Source organism: Eretmochelys imbricata, chromosome 2, assembly GCF_965152235.1.
Source record: "Eretmochelys imbricata isolate rEreImb1 chromosome 2, rEreImb1.hap1, whole genome shotgun sequence".
In the NCBI taxonomy this organism is placed as follows: domain Eukaryota; kingdom Metazoa; phylum Chordata; order Testudines; family Cheloniidae; genus Eretmochelys; species Eretmochelys imbricata.
In genome coordinates, this window is record NC_135573.1 from 130,264,846 (window position 1) to 130,289,109 (window position 24,264).

The following is a 24,264-nucleotide window of genomic DNA, read 5'->3' on the forward strand; positions in this document are numbered from 1 at the left end:
ATAAGTTATACTCTGTCGATGTTTTTTTTCCTGTGTTGGCAGAAATCTGCATTATTTGTATTCATTTTTATTACTTTAGAAGTATGTTCTCAAGGTAGTACCATTAAGCGCTTCCACATGCTACAAAGGAACTGTTATGGGAGCATGATGGAAGCGTAGTTACGTAGTACATTTGCAGGGATCTGACTCTGGTAGAGTTGAAGATCGCTTCAGATTTCAAATTAATCTGAATGACCCTAGCTTTACTGCTGTTATACTTCTGGAACTGATAAAATGCCAGGTCACTGAAAATAAACGGATTTAGCCTAAACAATCTGAAACGAGTAATGTAGAGTTTCTTTGGCTCTATATAAGTCCCATGCACTTTACAACCAGGCACAATATTTGATCGAGAAATGTTTTGTTCTTAGTGAATCTGGGTGCTTTTCAGCTCACTAAGAATATATCTACTTGGGAAAGAGGGAGGAAATTCAGTCTCTTGTGTTCCTTTGCTTTATGGTTGTTAAAACTGTGGCTGTACAGAGCAATGCTGCAACAATGATTTTTGTGATATTCCCCATAAATATTTGGGGAAAACTCAGGTAACAGAGTTAAAGCTGAGTGGGGGGCGCAATAAATAAAACCCTGTTGGTCGATGTCAAGTTTCCCTTTTCTTTTAGCAATACCTGTCCACATGGAGCTCAAATCTCATTAACTAATAATAAGATTTGTGATTGTACCTCCTGTACATTACTTTAAAAAAATTTACTCCTGAATCTAAATCAGTGAGGTACCACTAAGAAACAGCTGAGCCAAGTCTGACTTGACATTTCTTGTTATTTGCCTCATTATTTTTTTCCTGCTGAAAAACAGAGCTCAGCATGTTACATCAAAAGGGGAAAAAATAGGGGAAACGTATCGGAGCAACCTTTTACAACTTCGTTAATGCAACCAAATGGGGATGCTGACCCAACTAATTTTTACACTTGGGGATTCTCTCTTAATCACGAAAGCCAGCCTGTGTCCTCACACCCATGCCTCCTGAAAGGCAGGGAGAAGGCAGGCAGTGCGTAATTACACAGTACCCCCTCAAGTAGGCCAGCAAATAATGTATCTACCACAATACAGATATGAATAATTACTGGTGTGTTCCTAACTCACAAGAGAGAAAAGGTTTGTTCCTAATCTGGTAGCGCTGGTGGACTCCCTTGAGAATGTTTCTCTTTGCAAAATTTTGCAAAGCTGAAGAAGTTGACACCAAGTGTACTGTGCATTTAAAAACCAATAAGGAGGTGGCTCTCCTGCAGGGAGCCCTCCAGCTTCTCTCAATGCTGTGAATGTCTCCTAGCCTGCCTTTAGGTGGGCTATGAATTGACCCAGCCCTTTCCAGTCAAGAGTGACTGAACTACTGCCTTGGGGAAGTGTTCCATATGCCTCTATCATATGTAGTCAAAGCTGCCTAGGTTGGCCCCTTTCTTTTTTTACTTAAAGGTTTGTAAGTTTGGTCTGATTTATCTGCATATGTAAAGAACCATACGCAAAACATTGATAAGCCAAAAGAAAAACAGTGGGGGAGTTGCAAGAGGGTGATCCAGCGCAACTAGACTCCAGCAACTTCCCAGTTCTGTTGAGTGTCAGGGTAGTGATAAAGTGAACCAGAGTAATATGGGTCTGCTGAACTGAACTCCTAAAGTTGCAAATTAGTTTCAGCAGACATATTGTAGTATCATGCTATGATTGACTCTTAGTGCCACCAACTCAAAAGAGCTCTGAGACCCTATTCTTAATGCATAGAGAGGCACTTGGCTTCACTAAAATGTATTAATACTAGGATCCCTGCCTCTCCAGCACTCTCCTGGACCGAGAACCATGCAGGGGAACCCTCCACCATAGCCCCAGGCTAGAAGCAATGCCCCAGCCATGCATCTATGGGGACAAATTTCAGAGAGGAGCCACCCAGAGACTGCAACTGGTAGGATCACAGGCAGCCAGAACAGGGACCTTTAGACATTATTCAGAGAACTTTCAACAGTTTTAAGTGGTCTTTATCTGCCCTGTGCTGATCGGCTGTTTGCTCCAACATTCTTCCTTCCCCTCCCCAATGCTCTCTCTACACCTGAGCTTCACTCCTTACCTTCCCCTCTTCTCCCCTGACCATTCCCTCACCCTTCTCTTCCCTCTCCTTTTCCTTTTCCTTTAGCTGGTCTCCCTCCTAACTTAACTCCTCCCCCCAAAAAATCATTTCACTAACATGATATTTGTCACGCTCTCATAGTTCACTCTCTGTGTTATATCCCGTCCGCAACTCTGGGTTTGGATGGTATGTATTGATTATAAGTTCCTCAGGGCAGGGACCATCTACTACTCTGTGTTTGTGCAGTGCCTACTATAGCTATAGTGGACCTTAGGCTGTGGCCATTTTCATGCTTCAAGCACTATCATAAAAAAACACAAAAGCCAAAACTTCTTTTGGTTTTGTTGAAAGGTCAGAAATAATAATAATGCCGCAGACAAGCTAAAGCTTAATGTTATAGACATATGTCTTCCTCTTCAGTCAAGCAGCAATGCCTCAAGTTAAGCCTTATTGTCCTGATTACTGGCCTACTCCTGCTGAAATCAATGTCCAAACTCCCATTGCTTTCAAGGGAAGCAGGATTAGGCCATTTGTTAGGGTGGAATTAATGCATTCAGAAGCCCTTTTATGAAAGGTATATTAATTAAGATTTTTGGCGTCCGTTCCAAGCCACCTTTTTCTGTGAGAGCAAAATTTGCAAAGGCATAGACAAGTGGGTGTGATTATGAATGACTATTGAAGTTTGATTCATGGTTGTCTGGTTTTTCAAATGAAAAACAAAATAAAAAACCCTGGTGTGTACAATTGGAGCTTTATAAGTCTGGCCTTAACATTTTAGAAAGAACACTCTCTGGGGGCTAATATTTTGATACCTGAAAGCTTTGTGTGTGTTGCTCTAGAAATTGCATAACTTATTGGTAGAGCTGATTTTTAGCAAAAATCCCAGAGCAGTCACAGTAAGTTGAGTAAGAGTCATACATGTGCTGGGACTGCTGCCTGATTTTGATAAGGAATGTCCTCCTCCTCATCTCACCATGGGGACACCAACCACGCTACTCAGCACTCTCCGCTCCTGGCACCACAACCCTAATCCCAGCCTGGACATGATGATAGGGGACAATTGGCGAGTCACTCCTACCTCCTGTGGGGCTGGGCACAGGTCTTCGCTCCAGACATTGTAATCTAACAGGAGTGCGGGCTCAGATTTGATCTGCCCCTCATCCCTCCCTGTCATGACAGAGGGAGGCCTGACCAAACCTGAGTGGTGGTGTGACCTGGTGCATCAAGTCACAATGCCCAGAGTGGGAAGCTAGGCTGAGCATCATGGGACAGGGGCCGAAAAGCATATGTTGCTATGCGGTGAGTCACGGACAGAAAAAAATGTCATGGACAAATAGAAAAAAAAATCACACTATCTGACTTTTTTTCCCCACTGTAACAAATCTGCTGCCCTATTTATTGAATACGGTACCCCACTGGTATTTAAGGTGACAGGGTTAAATCTTAGTGCTGCTATATTTTTCCATTAGCCATCATTGTGAAATGGATGGATAAAGGGGCCACCAAAACTCTGAGCCATCTGTCGCCACAGAACAATTGCTGCTGCTGCTGCCACTTGGCACCATTTACTGCCACTGCTGCCCTGTACTATCTGTTGCCACCATGCTGCCGCTACTGCCTTGAAGTTGCCGCCAGTGTCTGCACACTCCGCAAATACAGCAGGCTTGGCTCAGCTCTTAAAGAGACATCATTGAGATCTAGGACTTTGACAGAGCCCTTACCACCAGACAGGCTCTCCCAAAAGCAGACAACAGTCTTTTTCCTCTCTCTCTGTCTCTTCTTCTGCTCTATCCAGGCTCCCTGACCCAATAGTACCTGACAGCAGTGTCAGTTAGGGTGGGCCCAGGCATATTTAATGTCAGTGTCTTGGCCTTGCATTTCCCAACTATGTCAATTCCATTTGGTTATCCCCCATAGTCAAAATGTAACTGAATTTTAACCACAATGCCCCAAACCATCACAAAACTGAAATGTAAGAGGAGGCGTGGCCCTTTCCGTCTACTCGCTTTGCTCTCCAACTGATGCCAGCTCTCCAGCTCCCTGGCCAGTGAAGTCCCAGCTCTTAAGCACCTCTGGGACACTCCCATTTCACCAACAGATGCTTACAGTGATGTCCTTTCAGTCTAAGTCTTCAGGCCACAGGGCTTGCATTAATTAAAACATCTTCAATAGACTATGTAGTAATGCTCATAAACATGCACTAACTACAAATTGAAAAGAGTCAATGACGTAGACATACGATTAAAACATACAATTAAGCTCTCCAGGGTTCGTAAACCCATATTTGGGGCTCTTGGAACTTAACTGTGCCAAGTTTAACTTGTCATGCTACATGTTTTTTTCTAACCTGATCTTGTTGTGAACACACCATCTTTACAAAGACTGGTTTATTTTGATACAGGACACTTTTTCCTGATCAGGTGTATTGTGTAAACTCCCCCAAATTATTGTTTAACACTTTCTCTCAGGTATCTTCCATTTGAAAGTACCCGAGTCCTCACTTGTTGGTTCAGCCATTGGAAGAATCAGAGCTGTGGATCCTGACTTTGGGAAAAATGCAGAAATTGAATACAACATCGTCCCAGGAGATGGAGGGAATTTATTTGACATCACCACAGATGAGAACACCCAGGAAGGGGTCATCAAACTGAAAAAGGTATTCATTTACTAAAAATCTAGTGGCTGAAATTTGAAAATGAATCATACAACTAAACATGATACGTGACATATAGGGTGAAATCTTAGTCCCATTGAAATCAGTGGCAAAGACCCCATGGACATCATTGGAGCCAGAATTTCACCTCTTATGTCACACTCAATCAGCAATGACCTGTGATGCATGAGTTTTGTTTATGTACTAATTATTAGAGCTGATCAGGAACCAACATTTCCATACTTCATTTTGACATTTAAAAAAAATACTTCCAATTCAGAACAAAAAATGAAAATTTCCCACAATATAAAATTTTGGAAAATATGGAATTCCAGGTCAATCAAAACATTTTGCTATGATTTTGACATTGTTTAACTTTATTAATTTATACAAGATGAGTTTTATAGCCTCTTCCCAATAAGGCTTCTGCTTCTGCCTATGCCACAGGTTTCTCCAACCAGGTCTTCCACCTAGCTGGCGTAGAGAACCCCCTTCCAGGTTCTTCAACCATGGTGTTTTGTTCCCTGCTGGTCTCTCTTCCGCTATAATCTTTTGTTGACCTTTAATGGAAGAAGCAGGTCATCTGCAGTTTAAAACCCGTACCTGGCTTCAAGCCCATCACCTGGGAGGTAGATAATCAGCCACAGCTGGGGCTAAGACTACGTAACTTAAAGGGTCATTCCACCTTGTGGGACTTCCTCTCTTACTGGCCACCGTGGCATTACATTCAAGCTTTCATTTCCATACCTAGTCATTTCCAGGACACCTTTTTTTTCCTTCTTCATTTGCAAAAGTTTGGATATAATCTCTTTTGTCATTTTTAACTGATGAATTATTGGAAAAATTATATCTCTCTCTTTAGGAAAATTATGATTACCCTTTTGCCTCAGCAGATACTTCAAAAACAGCCACATTTTGAATGGTCACACTTGTGAAAACACAGTGAGGGCTACCAGATGCCAAGTTTGAACCAATAATGAGTATAAACGATTGACTGGGAAAAAAATTGAGCAGGCATAGTAGGTTTTAGATAAGATTAAATTCTCCCTGGCCCTGGGTTTGCTTTTAAGCCTCTACTATGCTGTGTGTGAGGGAAGGAAGAGTAGTTTGCACAAAGTTGTAGCTTCAGCAATGCAGATGCACTACAGTGTATACACACTGCACTTGTGCAAAGCCATTTGAAGCGGGGATAGGCTACACTATTTGATTCCCCCCCCCCCCCCCCCGCACTGGAGCAACACATACGCAGAAGGGTTTGCACTGATACAACTGCACTAGTGCAAATAAACACATACATACATAAAGTCCAGTGTAGATAACATCTTAAATTGCTTCCATGTAGAGGTGGTCAATTTTTTGTTTCTTTTACAATGATTTTCTGATGAAAAATGTCCCCTTTTCACAAAACTATTTTTTTTTCTCTGAGAGAATTTCAGTTTGGCCAACAAATTTCAATTTTCTGTTTATTTTATTTTATTGGGGGGAGGAGGGGTGTCAAGAAGAAATGCTCCCTGACTGCTTTTCTGTAAGGCTCTTGTGTATTTCACTTCCACAGTGAAATTGACAAAAGGTTTCCTTGAAGACTGCAAAGGCAAAGAGCCTGGCCACTCAACCCCCCTCTCCCCCCCGGCTCTGGGACAGAGATGCCTCCCATGTTGCTACCATCACTCCTGAAAGTCATGCAGCCCAAGCTGTAACTGGGGGTTGGCTCCCAGCTCCACAGCAGGGATGCTGAAAACCCTGAGAACCCTAGCTCTAGCCAGAGCTCTTGGAGCTATTAGAGCCCAGAGCCTAGGGGTCTGGGGCAGCTGTGAAATTAACAAGAATGTCAATTTCATTCAGCAGCTCTCAGCTTCCCAGGGAGCAGATTTCATTCCGGAAACACCATCTGTTGGTGTTTCCAAAACAGAATTGTGTGTTGGGGGATTTCTGGTTCATGGGAATTTTTTTTTTAAAAAAAAAATGGATTCATTCTAATATGAAACAAAGACAAATTTCAAAAATAAAGAATTTCCCACAAACTGGAAATCCTACATTTTAACCAACTTTACTTCAAGACTGTGAGGAAGGGGTTAATGTCTCATAAAAAAAAATCATGGACACAGGTAAATCCTCAATCTGATTATTTGTGGGTCTCCACACTATTTTTGCTGTATTTACTTATTTTAGCCTTTGCATTGTCAACCTGTTACCTGTTATCTTCTGAATGCATTTACAACAATAAAAAACATCCCCACTGTAATACATTGGCCAATCAACATTACCTAATGCAAGCAACAGAACTTTGGCACTGAATAGGAAAAAAAAAAACAAAAAAAAAACCCACCCCATCCCCTCTCAATCTTCCCCATCAGAAAGAGCCTGAACTTAGAGATAGGCTTTGAAGGTCAAGAATTCTGGCTCTGTAGTATGAAGTAATGCAAAAGAAATAATTCCAGCGTGCAGGGCCCTCCATTGAAGAATGCCTTTACATAGGCCCTGATCCTGCATTTTGCCCTTTGTATGACTTTGCTCAGGTAAAATTCCCATTGATTTATCTCTTCAGACTTCAGTGGCTCGGGTGCTTAAAGATTCACAAGCTTAAAGTTGTGCATTGATTTAGGTGCTTTGCTGGAGGGGTCATAAATAAGAGCAACATGATTTTCAGATGTGCGGAAAACTTGCTGCTCCCTTAGTTGTTTGTTATAAGGAGTGCACACATATGCTGTGACCAGGGAGTGAGACACACTCTCTATGTTCAGGAATGAGTATTTTAACTGGAATATTGTCCCAGTAAAAGGGTGCTAATATATTCCATGTTGAAGTTTGGCTTAGCATTGTTCCTATGAAATATAGCAATTAGGCTCTTCATCTGCATTTTTTTATGCAGACTCCTACCTGCTGATAGTGGGAGGGGGGAGAGAAAGAGTGCAGCAGATGTTACTGAGCATTCTCAGTACAAGCCAAGCAACAAATCTGCATTGCCTCTATCTGGGATACTAGTAGTTACTGTATTGTTATATGCACAATGAAATCCCTTGCAAACACACTAGTCTTTCATACTAGTTAGTCTTTACACTGAGGAACATATTTTTTAAAGGACCATCACATAGCCTGTAAAATTATTCATGAATTTTATCAGCAACTTTATCTATTTATGTATTTTAAATCAGGACACTTATTTAGTGGACTTCCATGGAATACCTGGAGACTTAAAATTAAGCACAATCTCAACTGTTTTCCTGGATTCTGATCTAGGTCCTGATTTTCAGAGGTGTTGAGCATTCACAATGCCCTTAGACATCTGACACAATGTGTGTTACGCTCACTACTCATATAGTCAATGGGACTACGCACATGGGCCTAGTTGTTGTGAAGCTCAACATTAAAACTTCAAAGTACATTCTCAGACTCAACAGGACTACTTAAAATGCTTAAAGTTAGGCATATGCTTCAGTACTTTGCTAAATTGGGACCTATTAACATTCAGGCTCATCTTTAGGACTCCAGTAACTATTTGACTAAAAAAAATCACAATTTGCTGAAGCAGCTGCTCAGTACCACCACTTAACCAAAACAATTATTGTCTGCTTAAAAAGCCAGTTTGCTTTCCCCTCTCTGCTTCTTGTATTACAGTCTATTAACATCTCTGGGCCCCTGCTGTAGTTCAGCACTGAGCTGTATCAAAACACAGTCATGCTATTTGTAAAACTTGTTTTTATTTGTCATGAAAAATTTGCCAAGGTAGAACTTCTCCTTCACCACATAAAGCTTCTTCTCTTAAATGGTGCAATTTCTATATGTAAATGAAAAATGTCTTGCTGAACAAGTCTTTGTAAATTTGTTTGGGTGAAAAGCTGTATTTGCTGGTGGAAAGGACACATGCCAGGTTTTTCTCTTCAGTATTCCAAGTGAATTGACAAGGAGAGGGAGTTTTGTGCTTCTCTAGCACTTGCTGGATTTTGTAAGCCAATGTTTTTTATATGGAATAGGTGCACATCTTAAATTTCGGAATGGAGTTGCTGACCATTTAGCTTTAAGATATGATCTGGTGTATAAGCTTAGTTATTACAGTGATCATTCTATAAACAAGAAACAGATTATGTTACATTCTGCAAGTCAGAGGCTTCTATTGGCATTTAGCACCACTGTGTGGTTGGTATAGGAATAGCTCCAAGGAAAATGAAAGCAATGAAGCTAAGAAGTGTGTGTAGGGGGGAATTCCTTATGGCTTAAAAACAACATCCTAATCAATCAGCTTTTTAAACAATTCATAAATATTAGTAGTTAGACATACAATTATTCATTTCTATGGACGTAAATGTATCTGTTTCATAGATAGTGACTATCATTTTATAGAGACATAAGGTGAGTGAGTTAATATGTTTTATGGACCAACTGCTGTTGGTGAAAGAGACAAGCTTTCAGACTTACACAGAGCACTTCTTCAGGTCTGGGAAATGTACTGAGGGCAAGTATACATTACAAAATTAAGTCTACCTAACTTACATTGTTGTACAGCCAGCACAGTGGCATTGGGTATGTGATAGGAGAGTGAGATCATCTGCGAAGTTTAGGTCTTCAAGGGATGAGAAGGGTGTCCATTTAATGCCTCTTGACATGTCTTCTGTTGTACGCTGCATTACCCAGTCAATGGCAATGTTGAAGAGGATTGCAAACATGACACAATCCTGACATACTCCTGTTTTCACTTCAAAATTGAGCTCACTGTGATCAATGCTGCATATAAAGTTGAAATAAAAGCTGGTCCTGTGAATGCTATCAAAAGCCTTCTCAGAGTCTATGCAATGTATGTAGAGTTTCCGTTGCCATCCTAAGTATTGTTCTATTATGTTCTTAGAGTGAAAGTCTGCTCTGTGAATCTATGCTGTTTTTGAAAACCAGCTTGATGTTTTCTGTGAATGCTATCGACTGCCTCTGATATATGCTAGACTATGATCTTACACAATACTTTGATTGGCACAGATAAAAGTGTGATACCACCTCAGTTATTACAGTCACAGAGAGTTCCTTTCTTTGGTATCCTCACTATAACTCGAATGGTCCACTCATCTGGCACTTTTTCCCTTTCCCAGACTGATGTAAATAGAGGGGCCAGGATAAATGCTGCCAACTCAGGATTTAACTTGAACAATTCTGCATTCTGCAAGTTATCCTTGCCAGGATCTTTCCCATTTTTTAAGGATTTGATGGCTTGAATGATCTCTTCCTTAGTTGGGGTGTCTGTGTTGATATCAAGATCTTCTTCTGCCTCCTGGATGTTTGTTTCCTCTTTAGGTGGCTCCCTATTCAGCAATTCTTCGAAATGATCTGTCCAGCGCATTTCTTGTTCTTTTTCTGTTATTAGGTGGCCTAGTTTGTCCCTGATGAGAGTGTTTCTTGGTGTCTGCTGTTTACCACTGATAAGCCATGTCATTTTGTAAACTGTTTCTTGTTCACCAAGAGCAGCTGCATCCTTTGCTTGTGTTGCCACATTATCAATATAATGTTGTCTGTCTGCTCTCACAAGGCATTTGACTTCCTGGTGCACTTTTCTATACTGCTCACAGTATTTGTCCTTCAGCTTCTGGGATTTTGTGTCTAAAACTTGTTTCTTCAGGGTTAGTCTGGTTTTTATGGCATTCCATGTGCTGGGTGTAATCCACTCTTTCCTTCTCTTCTGCCTGTAGACTAAACAGGCTTCACTGCTTTGTGTATAAATTGCTATTACTTTGTCTGACTTCTTGTTGATCACCTCATCTTCATTCCCCTCCTCTTTATCAAGGTTTGCAAGTGCTTGAAACCTGTTCTTTAGCTGCAGAATGAAGGCTTTCTATATTTCAGGGAACTTTAGCTTGTGAATGTCATAACGTCTATGCCCCTTGTTTGGTGGACCACACATCTCAGTTTTAGGTCACAAGGTGGTGGTCATTGCCAACATCTGCACCCTTTCTCACTTTCACATCTGTCAGTGAGCATCGCAGTTTGCCATTGATCATTATATGATCAATCTGGTTCTTATCTCTGCCATTTGGAGAACATCATGTCAGCTTGTCAATTTCACAATGTTGAAATAGGGTTCCACCGATGACTAGGTCATTCATATTACAGAAATCAAAAAGCCTCTCTCTGTGTTCATTCATGATGCCACACCCATGTCTTCCAATTGCTCTGTCTTTGTGTTGTCCTTACGGACCTTGGCATTCAGGTGTCCCATGACAATAGTTAGGTTGTGGCATGGTACTCTCTCTAACTCCGCTTGTAATGTAAGTTAGAATTTGTCCTTTACTTCTCCATCATTGTCATTTGTTGGAGCAGAGCACTGAATCAGGGTGTTATTATGTTTCCCTTTCAGACTGGCTCTCATAAGTCTTCTGCTGATGGACTTCCATTCAAGCAGGAAATGCTCCACTTCCTTCTTCAAAAGATTGGCAACACCCTTATGGTGTTGTCCATCATCTCATCCAGAATACAGCAAAGTTTCTCCCAAGGCACTTGTTAATCTTCCTGATCCCATCCATCTCGCGGACACCCAGGATGTGGAAGCTGTAGCGTCTCATCTCTGCTGTGACCTGAGCTAGCTTCTCTGTTTCATACATTGTCCGTACATTACAAAAAACAAGCTTGGTTTTTGTCTTGGTGTTGAGCACTTCAGTCTTCCTGCCAGTAGCTTCCTTTCGTCTTTCACCACTGGCAGTCATACGGGTCATTGACTCCTGAAGGCCATCACACACAGTAATGGTAGATTTCTCTGTTGCTGTTCCCGTAACATATTTGTTTTTTTACGGGAGAGGGTTGTTAGCCCTGTCCCTAACCCCCAGCCTGGAGGACCAAGGTCCATGAACAGAAGTTGGCCGAATAAAAAAATGTTAACTCAGCCATCTTGTCTCTCTAATATATATTTCCCTGTGACATCAAGACAAACCCCTAATCTTACCAGAACTGATAGGGGATCCTTAATCACCACAGCAAGTATCAAGAGACACTTGAAAGAACCAAGCTGTACAGCACTATGTTTATTTACCTCAGAAGGATGAATATTGAGTCAGACCTATGGAATTTGCACTTGAGCTCCCAGAGTATCTAAAACTTCTTCCAGTAAGCATCATATACCACTGAGTATATGAAACAAGACCATCGACAAAAAAATGGGCATTAAAAAAAAAAGTGATTATAAAACAACCAGAAATTCTGAACTACCAAATCAGCCATTATTTCGCTAGCACAGATAATATGATTACTGTAAGGCCATTTCTGGAATACACTACTTCCCTGCACTTCAAAGGTGTATTTCCCTTTTTAAAAATTCTCACAGTAACAAAAAAGCAAAAGGCTTCATTAACCAATAAGCTGTGCTGCCTGTTAATAACAGGACACTTGTACATGCCCCAGGATATATTACAAGAGAGCTAAAACCTGTAAACTAATGTGACCCAAGGGAATGTCAAGGGTTTTTGCAGACACTGATACTCAGCACAGCACAGACAGTCAATTGTAAGAGAGGATTGTCCATGTGTGTGTAATATGGGAAGACTTCATATTTCAACAAGGAGGAGTAGACATGCCAAGCCTTTGGCATAGGTAGATACCCAATAAATAAAGCAAAGAATGCTATCAGAAAGATGATGGTGGTCATCAAAAAGATACAAAGCTAATGAAGTGACCAAAAACAGGAAGTTTTGAGTCTTGAGTCTCCAAAGACCAAATCAGCCAGTGTTGCCAGGTTTTTTTGGTTGGTTGGTTGGGGAGGAAGCGGGGGGGGTTGGGTTTGGTAGCAGTTCAAGAATTGAAACTCTTACTGCAGGAGTTTGTATGGACTAGTAACATTTTTTGAGTTCCGTATAGATGAGTGGGAAATTTATCCTTTGGTTAGACATCTATTACCACCAGTTCACTTTAAACATTCTAGTTGTTACTGTATACCCTCTGTATAAATTTTGCTCATAATTCATTATTACAAGGCTGATTAACTACAGTCTTATCACACTGCATGCAAAAACAAACACTGGTGTGCCACATTGTCACAAGATCTTACCTTATAGTCATGGGAATGCAACCATTTCCTCACTTGCTCTCACTGGGAAGTTGGATTAACACTCCATTTTAACTAGGCCACACCTTTCTGGAATAATGACAGTCCAAATATATCAAAGAACAAAATCAACCCCGTTCCTGTCTCATTCTTTGCCCGGGCCACAGGCTTTCAAATACTGATCATCTGTGTCCGATTCCATCTGGAAGTCCCTAAAAGGAAGCTGGCATCTAGTCCAGATATTAATCTGTTTCTTCTGCTCAAGGTCACTTCCTTCACCTCTGTCTAAAGTCCTTGACATTTTCTGAGGTCTTAGCAAAAAGATCAAAACCACAAAAGTGCATCATAAACAATAAGCCCCAACCCCTTCCTGTTCCTGGAGGACCAAGGTCCATGAACAGAAGTTGGCCGAATAAAAAAATGTTAACTCAGCCATCTTGTCTCTCTAATATATATTTCCCTGTGACATCAAGACAAACCCCTAATCTTACCAGAACTGATAGGGGATCCTTAATCACCACAGCAAGTATCAAGAGACACTTGAAAGAACCAAGCTGTACAGCACTACGTTTATGTGGGTGACTGAAAGCAAACCATCTCCAGGCTGCTTTACCCTGGCCACGTGGCTTCAGATCCTTCTCAAGCTGCCACCCAAGACCAAGAACTCCTTCTGCTGCTTCTTCTCTCCCTGTTGTGAGGGAATGGAGCTCATATGTATATATCTTGTTCCTTTTCATCAGTCCTGGAGGTAACTGCTAACATTTCCTAGCTGTCCCTTGGACAAGAGCTCCTAGCATACTGCTCGTTCTGCACACTCATCAGAAACGTAGGACAGTGCTGGAGCTGGAATCTTCCTTAACAGACCAGCATGCCCTATCACTTTTATTTTTATTTTTACTATTTCAAATACAGTGCAAGTCAGTAGTTACTGAAAAAAAAGAAAACAAAGAAAAAAAAAAAACAGTTAACATCCGACAGATGTTTTGGAAGTCTGTGTTAAAGTTGGTGGTCTCAGCCCATTTTTGTGGATCAGTTGTTGAGACATTACAAAAACACATCATCTCAATGAGAGCGCATTAACTTCCTTGTTGGCAGTCTCAACAGATCACATTTTATGTTCATTCAAACCTTGGCCCACCATCCCATCCCCAAACCCCTCCATGACAGAACTGTGAAATATGGATGTGGCAGTTTGGGGGAAGCTTGTTCTGCCTGTGTCATGCTGTATTTGTTCTATGGATAAATATTGGAGGTCATGAGGCTGCCTGTCCAGCACTTTTTGTGAGCTCTTATTTTTCTCATTCTGAGAATGAGATGAATACATACAGTTATTTTCCCACCTATGTCATCCTTATCAAGACAACTCAGTAAGCATGTTTTGCAACTTTAGAATTTTGGACAACCTTCTAGTTGGGGAGGAAAAAATCTCTGTTGCATTTTCCTTACACAATTTACATTAAAGTATTATTTGTCAGTATTCCTTCACTTCCATGTGGGGTAAGGGAAGCAGTAATATTTCAAAATACCTCTACTTTCAAATCAGGGGGGTTGATGTGCTTTCTTGTTCACACTAATTAAACCAGTTCCTGGTACCTCCTATGAAGCTAAATAGTGTGGTTTGTCATTATGTGTTATTTTATTTTAGTATTTACAAAGTGATATTGCTATACACAGCTCTGCATACACTGATAGTGCTTTATTAAGAGTCTGTATACAGTAGCTAATAGCCGAAACAGAGAGAAGAAAGACAGGGCCTGCCAAGAGAGCCAAACTCCTTTGTTATGAGACTGACAGGAGATCATTACAAAATGCTCCCATAATAACTCTACAGCTACATGGTTGAAAAAATAGCCACATTGGTGCTAGCAGAACTGTCATTCCCTTATGGGAAAAATCCTATGAAATGAAGCAAAATGATTGCCTTTCTTTATGGCAGGTTTTTTGTAATGGTCTGTTTGAAGTTAATAGACGTCTATGGTACAGATAAGAATTTTCAATAGGTTTAAAAAAAAACTGCAGAAAGGAGCTCATTACATATTCAACTCTACAGATTTTTAGCAAAACTTCCATAGACCCTGGCTTTTTAATACAACCTCATTTTTCGTCTCTATTAACTTCTTTCATGAATTTTAAAGCATTTTAATCATCACATTAGAAATAGAGATTTGACTGGGGAATCTTTTAGGAAAAGCTAGCTGAGGAACTAAATATTTATCAAGTGCAAATTCTGCTGTGCTCGGAGCCCTTTAACATCAAAGTTACTAGTTTACTAACACTAAGAACTTTATGTGCGTAATAGGGTTTAGTTACATAGATCAGACACCAGGTGGCAGCACACATGTGAAATTTTTTTGGCAGCTAGAATACCTTAACAAACTACAGTTGACTGTCAGGAGTAGGGCACTATATACACCTTCTTTTGTGATGTGAGAAGCAACCACAAAAACAATACCAAGGAACTACATTCCAGACCTTATAAAACTTGAAAAGTTTATAGAAATCTAGTCTGGGAACTAGGCAGCTCCAGGATATTCAGCCATCAACTTTTCTGACAGACGCCCAATACGTCAACTGGATGTCAGGATTTGAGGTGTATAGTAAGACTTGCACTAATTATCTGCATGGTTGAGGTCTGCAAGCAATCTCATTTACATAGAGCTACAGGTTGTAAAGCAAATCTTTCCAATGCCCGTTCTAGAGTTTTCTGAGAGCACTTCGGGTATGTAAGAAGCTAGATGAGGAGGAATGAGGCCAGGGAACAACTAATGATGCTTAAAAGCTTCCACACCTTATTGCACTTGTTTCTTTCTTGTCCAAAATGATATTTACAAAAAAACAAACAAAAAAACCAAACAAACAAACAAAAAAAAACCCCTAAAATCTGAGTCAGTTGGCATCTGCAGACATACTTTGGCCTATATAAATCCCATTTACAATTATTTGGCAGGCAGTCTTTGAAATGCAGTGTTTTCATGATTAGATAGTGGAAGATGCTACCATTTGGGCCATTTGTATTTTGTCTGAAATGGTGCATTCATCATTAGTGTATTTATTAGTACTATAAAATGTATTATTTTGACTCTTTCAACTCAGTACAGTTTATGTTTCTGGGCAGTCCATAGTACAGACTCACTATGCCACAGATAAAAGGTGAAGCAGACATCCAGTCAGATAGGGCCATCTGCAACACAAATAACTTCTTTGGGTCCCAACATTATTCCTGCCAAGAGCTAGGTGAAAAATGCAGATTCAGTAACACAAACATTTTTGCAAATTCACATTGCTGTTGCTAACTCATTGGAGTAATAAAAAAATATCTTGATCAAGACATTCATTTTGACATTTTATAAAAATAAAAAAACTTTTGATTTTTTGGTTCAAAACAATTTTTGTTTTCAATTTTCTTTCAAATTTATTTTAAAAAGTTAGAGACATTATATAAAATGCTCAAAATGAAATGTAAATGTTTCATTTGGGTTTGAGAAAAATGTTTCATTCAACCTGGAATATGGGGTTGTTGAGGTGGCACTGGAGGGGAACGAAAGTAAAACTTCTGAATATTTATTTTAGGCCCATGCTTTACAAGTGGTCCCTGTCAGACCAATTCTGCAGTCCTTAACCAGGCGAAATTCACACTGACTCCTATGGCATTTTTTCCTGAATGAAGACAGCCCAGTTTGATATGAGCAGCATACCATAGTCAGAGTTTTCAAGCTTGATTATTTACATGCCATATATAGACTTAACATTAAGTCCCCAGCTTTGAAAAGCTTGCCCATATAATATGTTTAAAATATAGAGACTTTCACAAGGATTTAAAACAATTATGCAATGTGTTTAGCTGGTGTAAATTAGCATAACTCCATTAACTTTAACGGAACTACTCCTATTTATGCCAGCCCAGCCTCTGGCCAATTATAGTCTTGTTGTGACAAGGGCAGAAAATGGCAGACCCATTTAAACCCATGCTAGAAATGAAAACTGATTGGGAGACAATGTAGTGATGGTTATGATGATGGAAATGAAATAAACAAACAATTCTTACTTCAATCCTACAGTTGTAACCTAGTGTTTTTCTTCAAATACCATATCCCTCTAAACTGAAATTTTCTAACTTGGCTATTATAACTAAAAGCCACTAGATGCCAGTATTATCTAAACATCAGGAAAAGACTGTTTCAGTAAAATGCTAGAAGCTTGAGAGGCAATCCCACCAAATGCTGTATTGATAGTAAAGCTTCTGTACCTTTCTGACTAGATATGAGTACAATAATGCACAGAATATCACTGCAATAATGCACAGAAGAGATATCCGTGGTCACTCTACTAAAACCAAGAACACTAGATTATTTTATAATGAAATAAATTCAAATCAAAGTAGTCCCGTTTTAGTATGTAGCTCTGTCAAGCAACTATAGCTTACTGTACCCAAACTGCCATGTTGCATTCAGTCCACTATAGGTTAGAGCTGTTGCCAATTTGCAAAATTAAAATCTGGATTTTGACTACATCCCCTACTCAAATTCTTCAGGTTTGTTGGGTGTTCCTGGCTTTTTCTTCAGAATAAAAAGAAGAATTCAGGTCTGGGTTGAGATTCCAAGCCAAACACTAAAGTTTGGTTTGCACCCATCTCTACACAGCAGGATTTTGGTTTGGACCCATTTCCACCATAATTGTTCTTTCTGTAGTTCTTTGTGGTGAAAGGAAAAATGGGGCTTGGGTTTAAAATACTAGAGTGGGATACAGAAGATTCTGGTTCAATTCCCAGCTCTACCCCAACTTTCCTGTGTGAACTTGGGCTTAGTTGGAAGCCACCATAATGCTAATAATAAATAATATAATCCAACTATTTGGACGGATCTCTAATCTGCTGAGAACACATGGGAATTAAGTTTGCCAATCTCTGATACATCAATAGCAGGTTAAACTGTACAGTCTGCAGAGACTTTTACAAAGCTATTTTGCCAGATCTGATGATGTTTTTTGTCTGTCCTTACCACAGCCGTTAGACTTCGAAACAAAAAAGGCATATACCTTTAAAGTAGAGGCCTCCAATGTGCATCTTGATCATCGATTCCACTCTGTGGGTCCATTCAAAGATACAGCCACTGTGAAGATCAATGTGTTGGATGTGGCTGAACCTCCAGTTTTCAGCAAGCCTATGTACACCATGGAGGTTTATGAGGATACTCCTGTTGGGACCATAATAGGTGCTGTAACTGCACAGGATCTTGATGTTGGCAGCAGCTCTGTTAGGTAAGGAAACATTTTCCTTCTTACATACCTTTCATATAAATTAAACTCAGAAAAGTTCAAAAAGAGAATTATGTAAACTTTGCAGAGGATAGGTTCATCAATGATTATTAGATGAGATGGTCCATGACGCAGCCCCATGCTCTGGGTTTCCATAAGCTTCTGCCTGCCAGAAGCTGGGACTGGATAACAAGGGATGGATCACTTAGCAATTGCACTGTTCTGTTCATAGCATCTGGCACTAGCCACTGTCAGAAGTCAGGATCCTGGGCTAGATGAAACATTGTTCTGACCCAGTATGGCATTCTTATGTTCTTATTTTCTAAATTCGTGCTGAGAATGAGACTGAATGGATCAGGAGAGTGGTAATGATATATGAACCATTTCACATGAAAGTCAAAATCACAGGTAATTGTTGCTGAAAGTAATTATCAAAAAAGTACATGCTGCATTGGGTGGCATACATGAAATGAGTCAATCGATATATAGTAGATACTAGATAACAGGAGTCCATATCACAAAAAGCACCATACTAGTTGGCATTAACTAACACACTTGACCTCAGCAGAGGTTCTGGGTACTGAATAGGTATGCAGACTTTTGTCATACCCAGAGGGAGTCCATCAAAAACTGTTTAGAAGTACATTGGGAGCAAATGTGGAAAGGCAGGGTCGGGGAATTGGCAATACTTTGGACATACCACACTTATATTATGCATAAATTGAGGGATATCAGTGCTGCACCTTTTCCAAGTAATCGTCTTTTTGTCACTCTTTATATTAAGGTTCCATTCATAAATAGTTTATAAAGAGCAATAAATGATTAATAAATTGTTATAGATTATTAGTGTCAAAAAGGTAAATAGGCTGCATATAACAATCCATCATTACTTCCTTCTAATGATGTGCTCACAACCATTTATTATGCATGGTATTCATGTCTATAACAGGAATAATTTATTAAACCTTTATGAAAAAAATGGAACTTCACTATAAAGTGTGACAAGTCTCACTCTTTCTAAAACTGCCTCGGACTTCCAGAAAAAAAGTCTGATGCTAATGATACATATACTTTATGTAAACAGAATTAATAGTTCTGATTTAGAAAAGGCACATTAATAATTGCATGAAATTAGATTCTCCTAAAATACCTCATGTAGCTAATACGTTAAAAACATTTACTCTACTCTAGACACTTGAGTGCACATGTTGGTGAAGATTACATTTAACATGTGAAAATAAATTGTTAATCTTGTAATTGTCCTTAATAACCATTGCCAAGCACATCTCCAAAACAACAACACAATTCAACAAAAATGCCAGTGTTTTCTGAGGCGCCCAGGACTAGAATGCAAATATTGCTGGAGTTCAGGATGTAAGACAGCTGACATAGCAATGGGAAGGGTGATTGCATTCCCACAGATAGCTCTTGTGCCTGCCCATCCTGCATTCCTTTCCACCACAAGATGGTGTAGTTTCATATAGGCTGGGGGACATAGATTACATTCCCGCCTCTCCCTCCCCCGCCGCCCCTAACAAAGGGCCAGATTGTGAACCCCTTCCCCTAGCAGTGAGCTTACAAAAGTAGTCCCATCAAAACCAGTGTTATCTTGAAAGTTGGACTCTCTCTTAGGGCCAGATAGTGAGCCCCTTACTCATGTTTCTGAGAAGTTTCTCATTCAAATGGCCCAGTGTTAATCTCTTGAATAAGTAACTGCTCTCCAGTGACAGTAACTGGCTGATAATCTGGCTCTAAGAGAGACCAGTTTTCATGCTTGAGTGCCTAGACCCTGATCCTGCAACTGGATCTGCCTGAAGGAACCGCTGGTTAAGTCTGTGGGACTTCTTGTGGGTGCAGTAGCCTGTGATATTTTTATAGTGAGCAGAACAGTGTCAAGATAAACCCTTTATTGTGAATAGAAGCTGTGTACAGAAATGAGGTAACAAACTTTCTACTACTCTGTGTAGCTGTAGTCTGTGACTGCCCTGTCCTGGGTTGCTTTGTTTCTGCTCCAGAAGGAAGTGTGCCCCAGGAAACTAAAGAACGCATGAAGGATGGCATCTCTTAGTTTCCTGGAGGATTTACTCTATAGTGCATCTTCCCTTTTTTTGATCCCTTTCTGAGCTTCCTGACTTAGTTAAAACATTAAACTAAAACTATGGCAAACAAAATAATTGATTTAACCATCCTTCAAAGCCCACCCATGCAGAGCTCATTGCAGTACTGGGGTCTACGTTAGGCTGAGGTGCTCATTTCCACATTTGCCCAGTCAAGAGGTTACTTGTAGGGAAGGTATGGGGGTGTGTAGAAGTATCCCCCCAAATTGACCTGCCGGGGGCTGGGAAGGAGAAGGGTTCTGTCCTTCTCTCCCTGCACCTCCCCACCCAGCACATTCAACTGCTCTCCCTGGCAGCTGGATAGGGAGCCAGATGGAGCCACTTCTGCCTGAGAGCCACTTCTCCCTGGCTGGGAGGTCACATGTCCTCCCCTTTAGATTGTGCACTGGCCCCACCCGCACCTCCCAGCCCCGTATGAGGAGGCACAAGTTGTCTATGCCCTTAGGTGTCCAAGTGCTAGTCTGAGAATCCAAATGAGGGATTAGATACTCTGATACTACAGATAAGTGAGGCGGTGCCAGAAGATCAATAGACACACTGGGACAACAAAAGACAAATGACTACTGGGTACTGTAGAGGCAGTACATCTCCCTCAGTTTGACTCTGAAAGATAATTTCTTTCAGCCAAACCATCATGATTTTGGTCCTGAAAACACATACTTATCTCTTCTCCCCTTATAACTTCCCATCCAAATACCTTTGGGCCTTGGTGCCTCATACAAAGCTCCTTAAGTCAATAGAAAAACTCCTATTTGCTTCATTAAGCTTTGGATCAGTCCCTTATAACTGTGGAAACTGCCAATTAAAGAACTCCCATATTTGGGGGTGGCGGTAAGATGGTCATTGTTTACTATTTAACCTGTCTGTGTTCACATATTAGTTAGTTCAAGTGAAAGAATATAGACATAATTGTTAATTACATATGTATTAGAATCCAATACTCCATAAGATTTATATCCTCTAATTGAAAGTAAGAGTCAATAAAGAAAAGTTAGCAAAAGCATAATTTAGTTACAAAGAGCTGCATGTGATTACAACTTTCAAATGGGTCTTATAGCAATTATGGTCTCTTAGCTATTTAAAATCTAGATTACCTTGTAGGGGTAAATAATGGTCTGTCAGTTTTACAATATTTTAAAGAAGGAGCTTAAGTAGTGCAACACTGCTTCCAAGTAAATAGGCCCTCTAAGTAGACACAGAATGGCAAGAAATGTTCTCTGAGGTAATAGGCAATATAATGTGCTGGATAGTACGGTTTCTTTACAAATTAATTCATGTTCCCAGAGATGTTTTCCTAGAGCAGTTTAGCCATTATGGTGCCTATTACAACTACAATCTGCAAAACAATGGAGACTAGAATAAACAAAAAATCTGCAGTGTATGCAGCAGAAGTTATAACTCAACAGAACAAAGCAGTCTAAAATAGCTCACATTAAAGGATGCAACACTAGTCACAGCAATTTAATCCACTTTATCAGGCAAAAATGTCTAACTCTGTTTTAAATGTATGGTGGGGGAATAGTAGCTAAATAATAGTGGAGGTTGAATTTGGGTGGGTTATTTTTTGCGTGGGGGAAAGAAGAAGGAAAGACTATGATGCTGAAAATCACTGAAAATGCTGAGGTTTATTTTTCTCTGTTGTTGAGGGCTGTTGAGGTTTCAGAGAAGTTTAGAGTTTGAATAAGTATGGATTGTGGGGATGGAAGTTGACAGAAATATGGAAATGTAGAGGCTCAGAACACATATTCAGAGAAAGAGAAATAGGAAGACAGAAAGAAAAGAAGGTGCCTTAGGTAGTCAGCACCTGCAAATATGACTCTATGTGACACTGTTTTGGAACATTGCCCTAGTGCACCTGATTTTCAAACTGTGTTAAATTTAGATTTCAGTACTTGCGGGAGAGATATTCTGTCCATTTCCATTTCCTTCATACCGCAGCAAGAAATGCTTCGCATAAATGTTAAGCTGAAGTCCTGTGTACTTTGTGGCCATTAAAGATCCCAAAGCACTTCTCAAAGAAAAAGAAAGGAAATATTCTCACATGTTCTTCTCAGATTCCTAGCCCACGACAGTTACAAGCCCTCCAGGACAAGCCCTCCAGGACAAGCATCTGTACTCAAATAAACACTGAGTATTTATATCATTTATAAATCAGAAAATGTTGGTGTCCATCAAATCTAATTTCCTTTAGAGATAGCATCAGGTTTTTTATTAAAATCATGCTGAATATGCACATTCTCTATAAAGGTTGAGACCAATGTGACATCTAGGGACAAAGCTAAGTAACAATCAAAAATGCCAGCATAAGTAGATGGTCGGGAAATCACCATTACATACAATGATATCTGGAGTATAGATATTTCTCTAATCTCTATGTGAGATTAAGCCACCTTTCAAGTGGCATCTTTGAAGATGTCAAATTTCCTAGGAGATGATGTATCTTAGTGGATAAAGGATTTTTACCTTTGGTCTGAACTACAGATGTGACTGATTAAAATGAGTTTGATATTCTCCTCCATGACATTGTCCCGCAGAACCTCCTTGCTTGACTCACGTGCCGTACCTCGTGAGCCTCAGAACCATTTAAAGCAAAAAGGCCCCATCCTGCTCAGTTCCAGAATTCCAGAACTAGAATATAACGCCCCCTACTTACATCCTTTTGTACTGTTATGAACAAAAGAATGGCCATACTGTGTCAGACCGTTTTTCCACATGCAATAGGGTGCTGGGAAAAGGGTTGCTAATTCAACCCTGTCAAGGTTCTTTCCCAACTCTGAACTCTAGGGTACAGATGTGGGGACCTGAATGAAAGACCTCCTAAACTTATTCTTACCAGCTTAGATTAAAACTTCCCCACAGTACAAACTTTGCCTTGTCCTTGAATAGTATGCTGCTACCACCAAGCCTTTTAAACAAAGAACAGCGAAAGAGACCACTTGGAGATGTCTTCCCCAAAAATATCCCCCCCAAGACCTACACCCCCTTTCCTGGGGAAGGTTTGATAATAATCCTCACCAATTGGTACAGGTGAACACAGACCCAAACCCTTGGATCTTAAGAACAATGAAAAATCAATCAGGTTCTTAAAAGAAGAATTATAATTAAAGAAAAGGTAAAAGAATCACCTCTGTAAAATCAGGATGGTAAACATTTTACAGGTAATCAGATTCAAAACATAGAGAATCCCTCCAGGTAAAACCTTAAGTTACAAAAAGACACAAAAACAGTAATACACATTCCCTCCAGCACAGCTTATTTTACAAGCCATTAAACAAAAGAAAATCTGACACATTTTCAAGCTAGATTACTTACTAACTTTAGAGGGGTTATAAGGCTGCATTCCTGATCTGTTCCCGGCAAAAGCATCACACAGTCAGACCAAACCCTTTATTCCCTCCTCTCCAGATCTGAAAGGCTCTTGTCCCCTCATTGGCCATTTTGGGTCAGGTTCCAGCAGGGTTACCTTAGCTTCTAAACCCTTTTCAGGTGAAAGGATTTTGCCTCTGGCCAGGAGGGATTTTATAGCACTGTATACAGAAAGGTGGTTACCCTTCCCTTTATGTTTATGATATGCCACCCAAATGACAGATAGGGTGAAACACTTGTTGTGACTTCTTCCTGGAGATCTAGGAGAAAACAGAGTTAATAAGACACATGCATCTTTAAATATACTACTAACTGTATAAAGACTAACAATATTTTCCACATCTTAAGGAAAAGACTAACAATATTTTCCACATTCTGGGAAACTTTCACGGGAGAGTGAATCAGCCACTTGCTTAGAAGCTCCTGAAATGTGCTGTATGTCGAAATCAAAATATTGGAGACTCCACCAAATACGTTTTTTGTTATTTCCCTTGGCAGTATGAAGCCACTGTAGTGCAGCATGGTCTGTTTGCAGGTGGAAACGCCATCCCCAAATGTATAGGCATAGCTTTTCCAGAGCGTAGACAATGGCATAACATTCCTTTTCACTGATTGAACAGTGGCTTTCCCTCTCAGACAGCTTCTTGCTGAGAAACACGACAGGACGGAATTCTTGATTCGGTCCTTCCTGCATTTAGACTGCTCCCACACTACGCTTGGACGCATCTGTGGTTACTAGGAACGGTTTGTC

General features: G+C 40.2%; 1 protein-coding gene across 2 annotated transcripts in view; it reads left to right on the top strand.

Moving 5' to 3' along the window:
- The window catches only part of CDH12 (cadherin 12), a 215,880-nt gene that overhangs the window by 154,380 nt on the left and 37,236 nt on the right, over positions 1-24,264 (top strand). For both annotated transcript variants that reach the window (XM_077809158.1, XM_077809159.1), the window contains 2 exons: positions 4,582-4,769; positions 17,780-18,033. In XM_077809158.1, the coding sequence (XP_077665284.1) occupies positions 4,582-4,769; positions 17,780-18,033 (442 nt within the window). The remainder of the gene's footprint in view (positions 1-4,581; positions 4,770-17,779; positions 18,034-24,264) is intronic.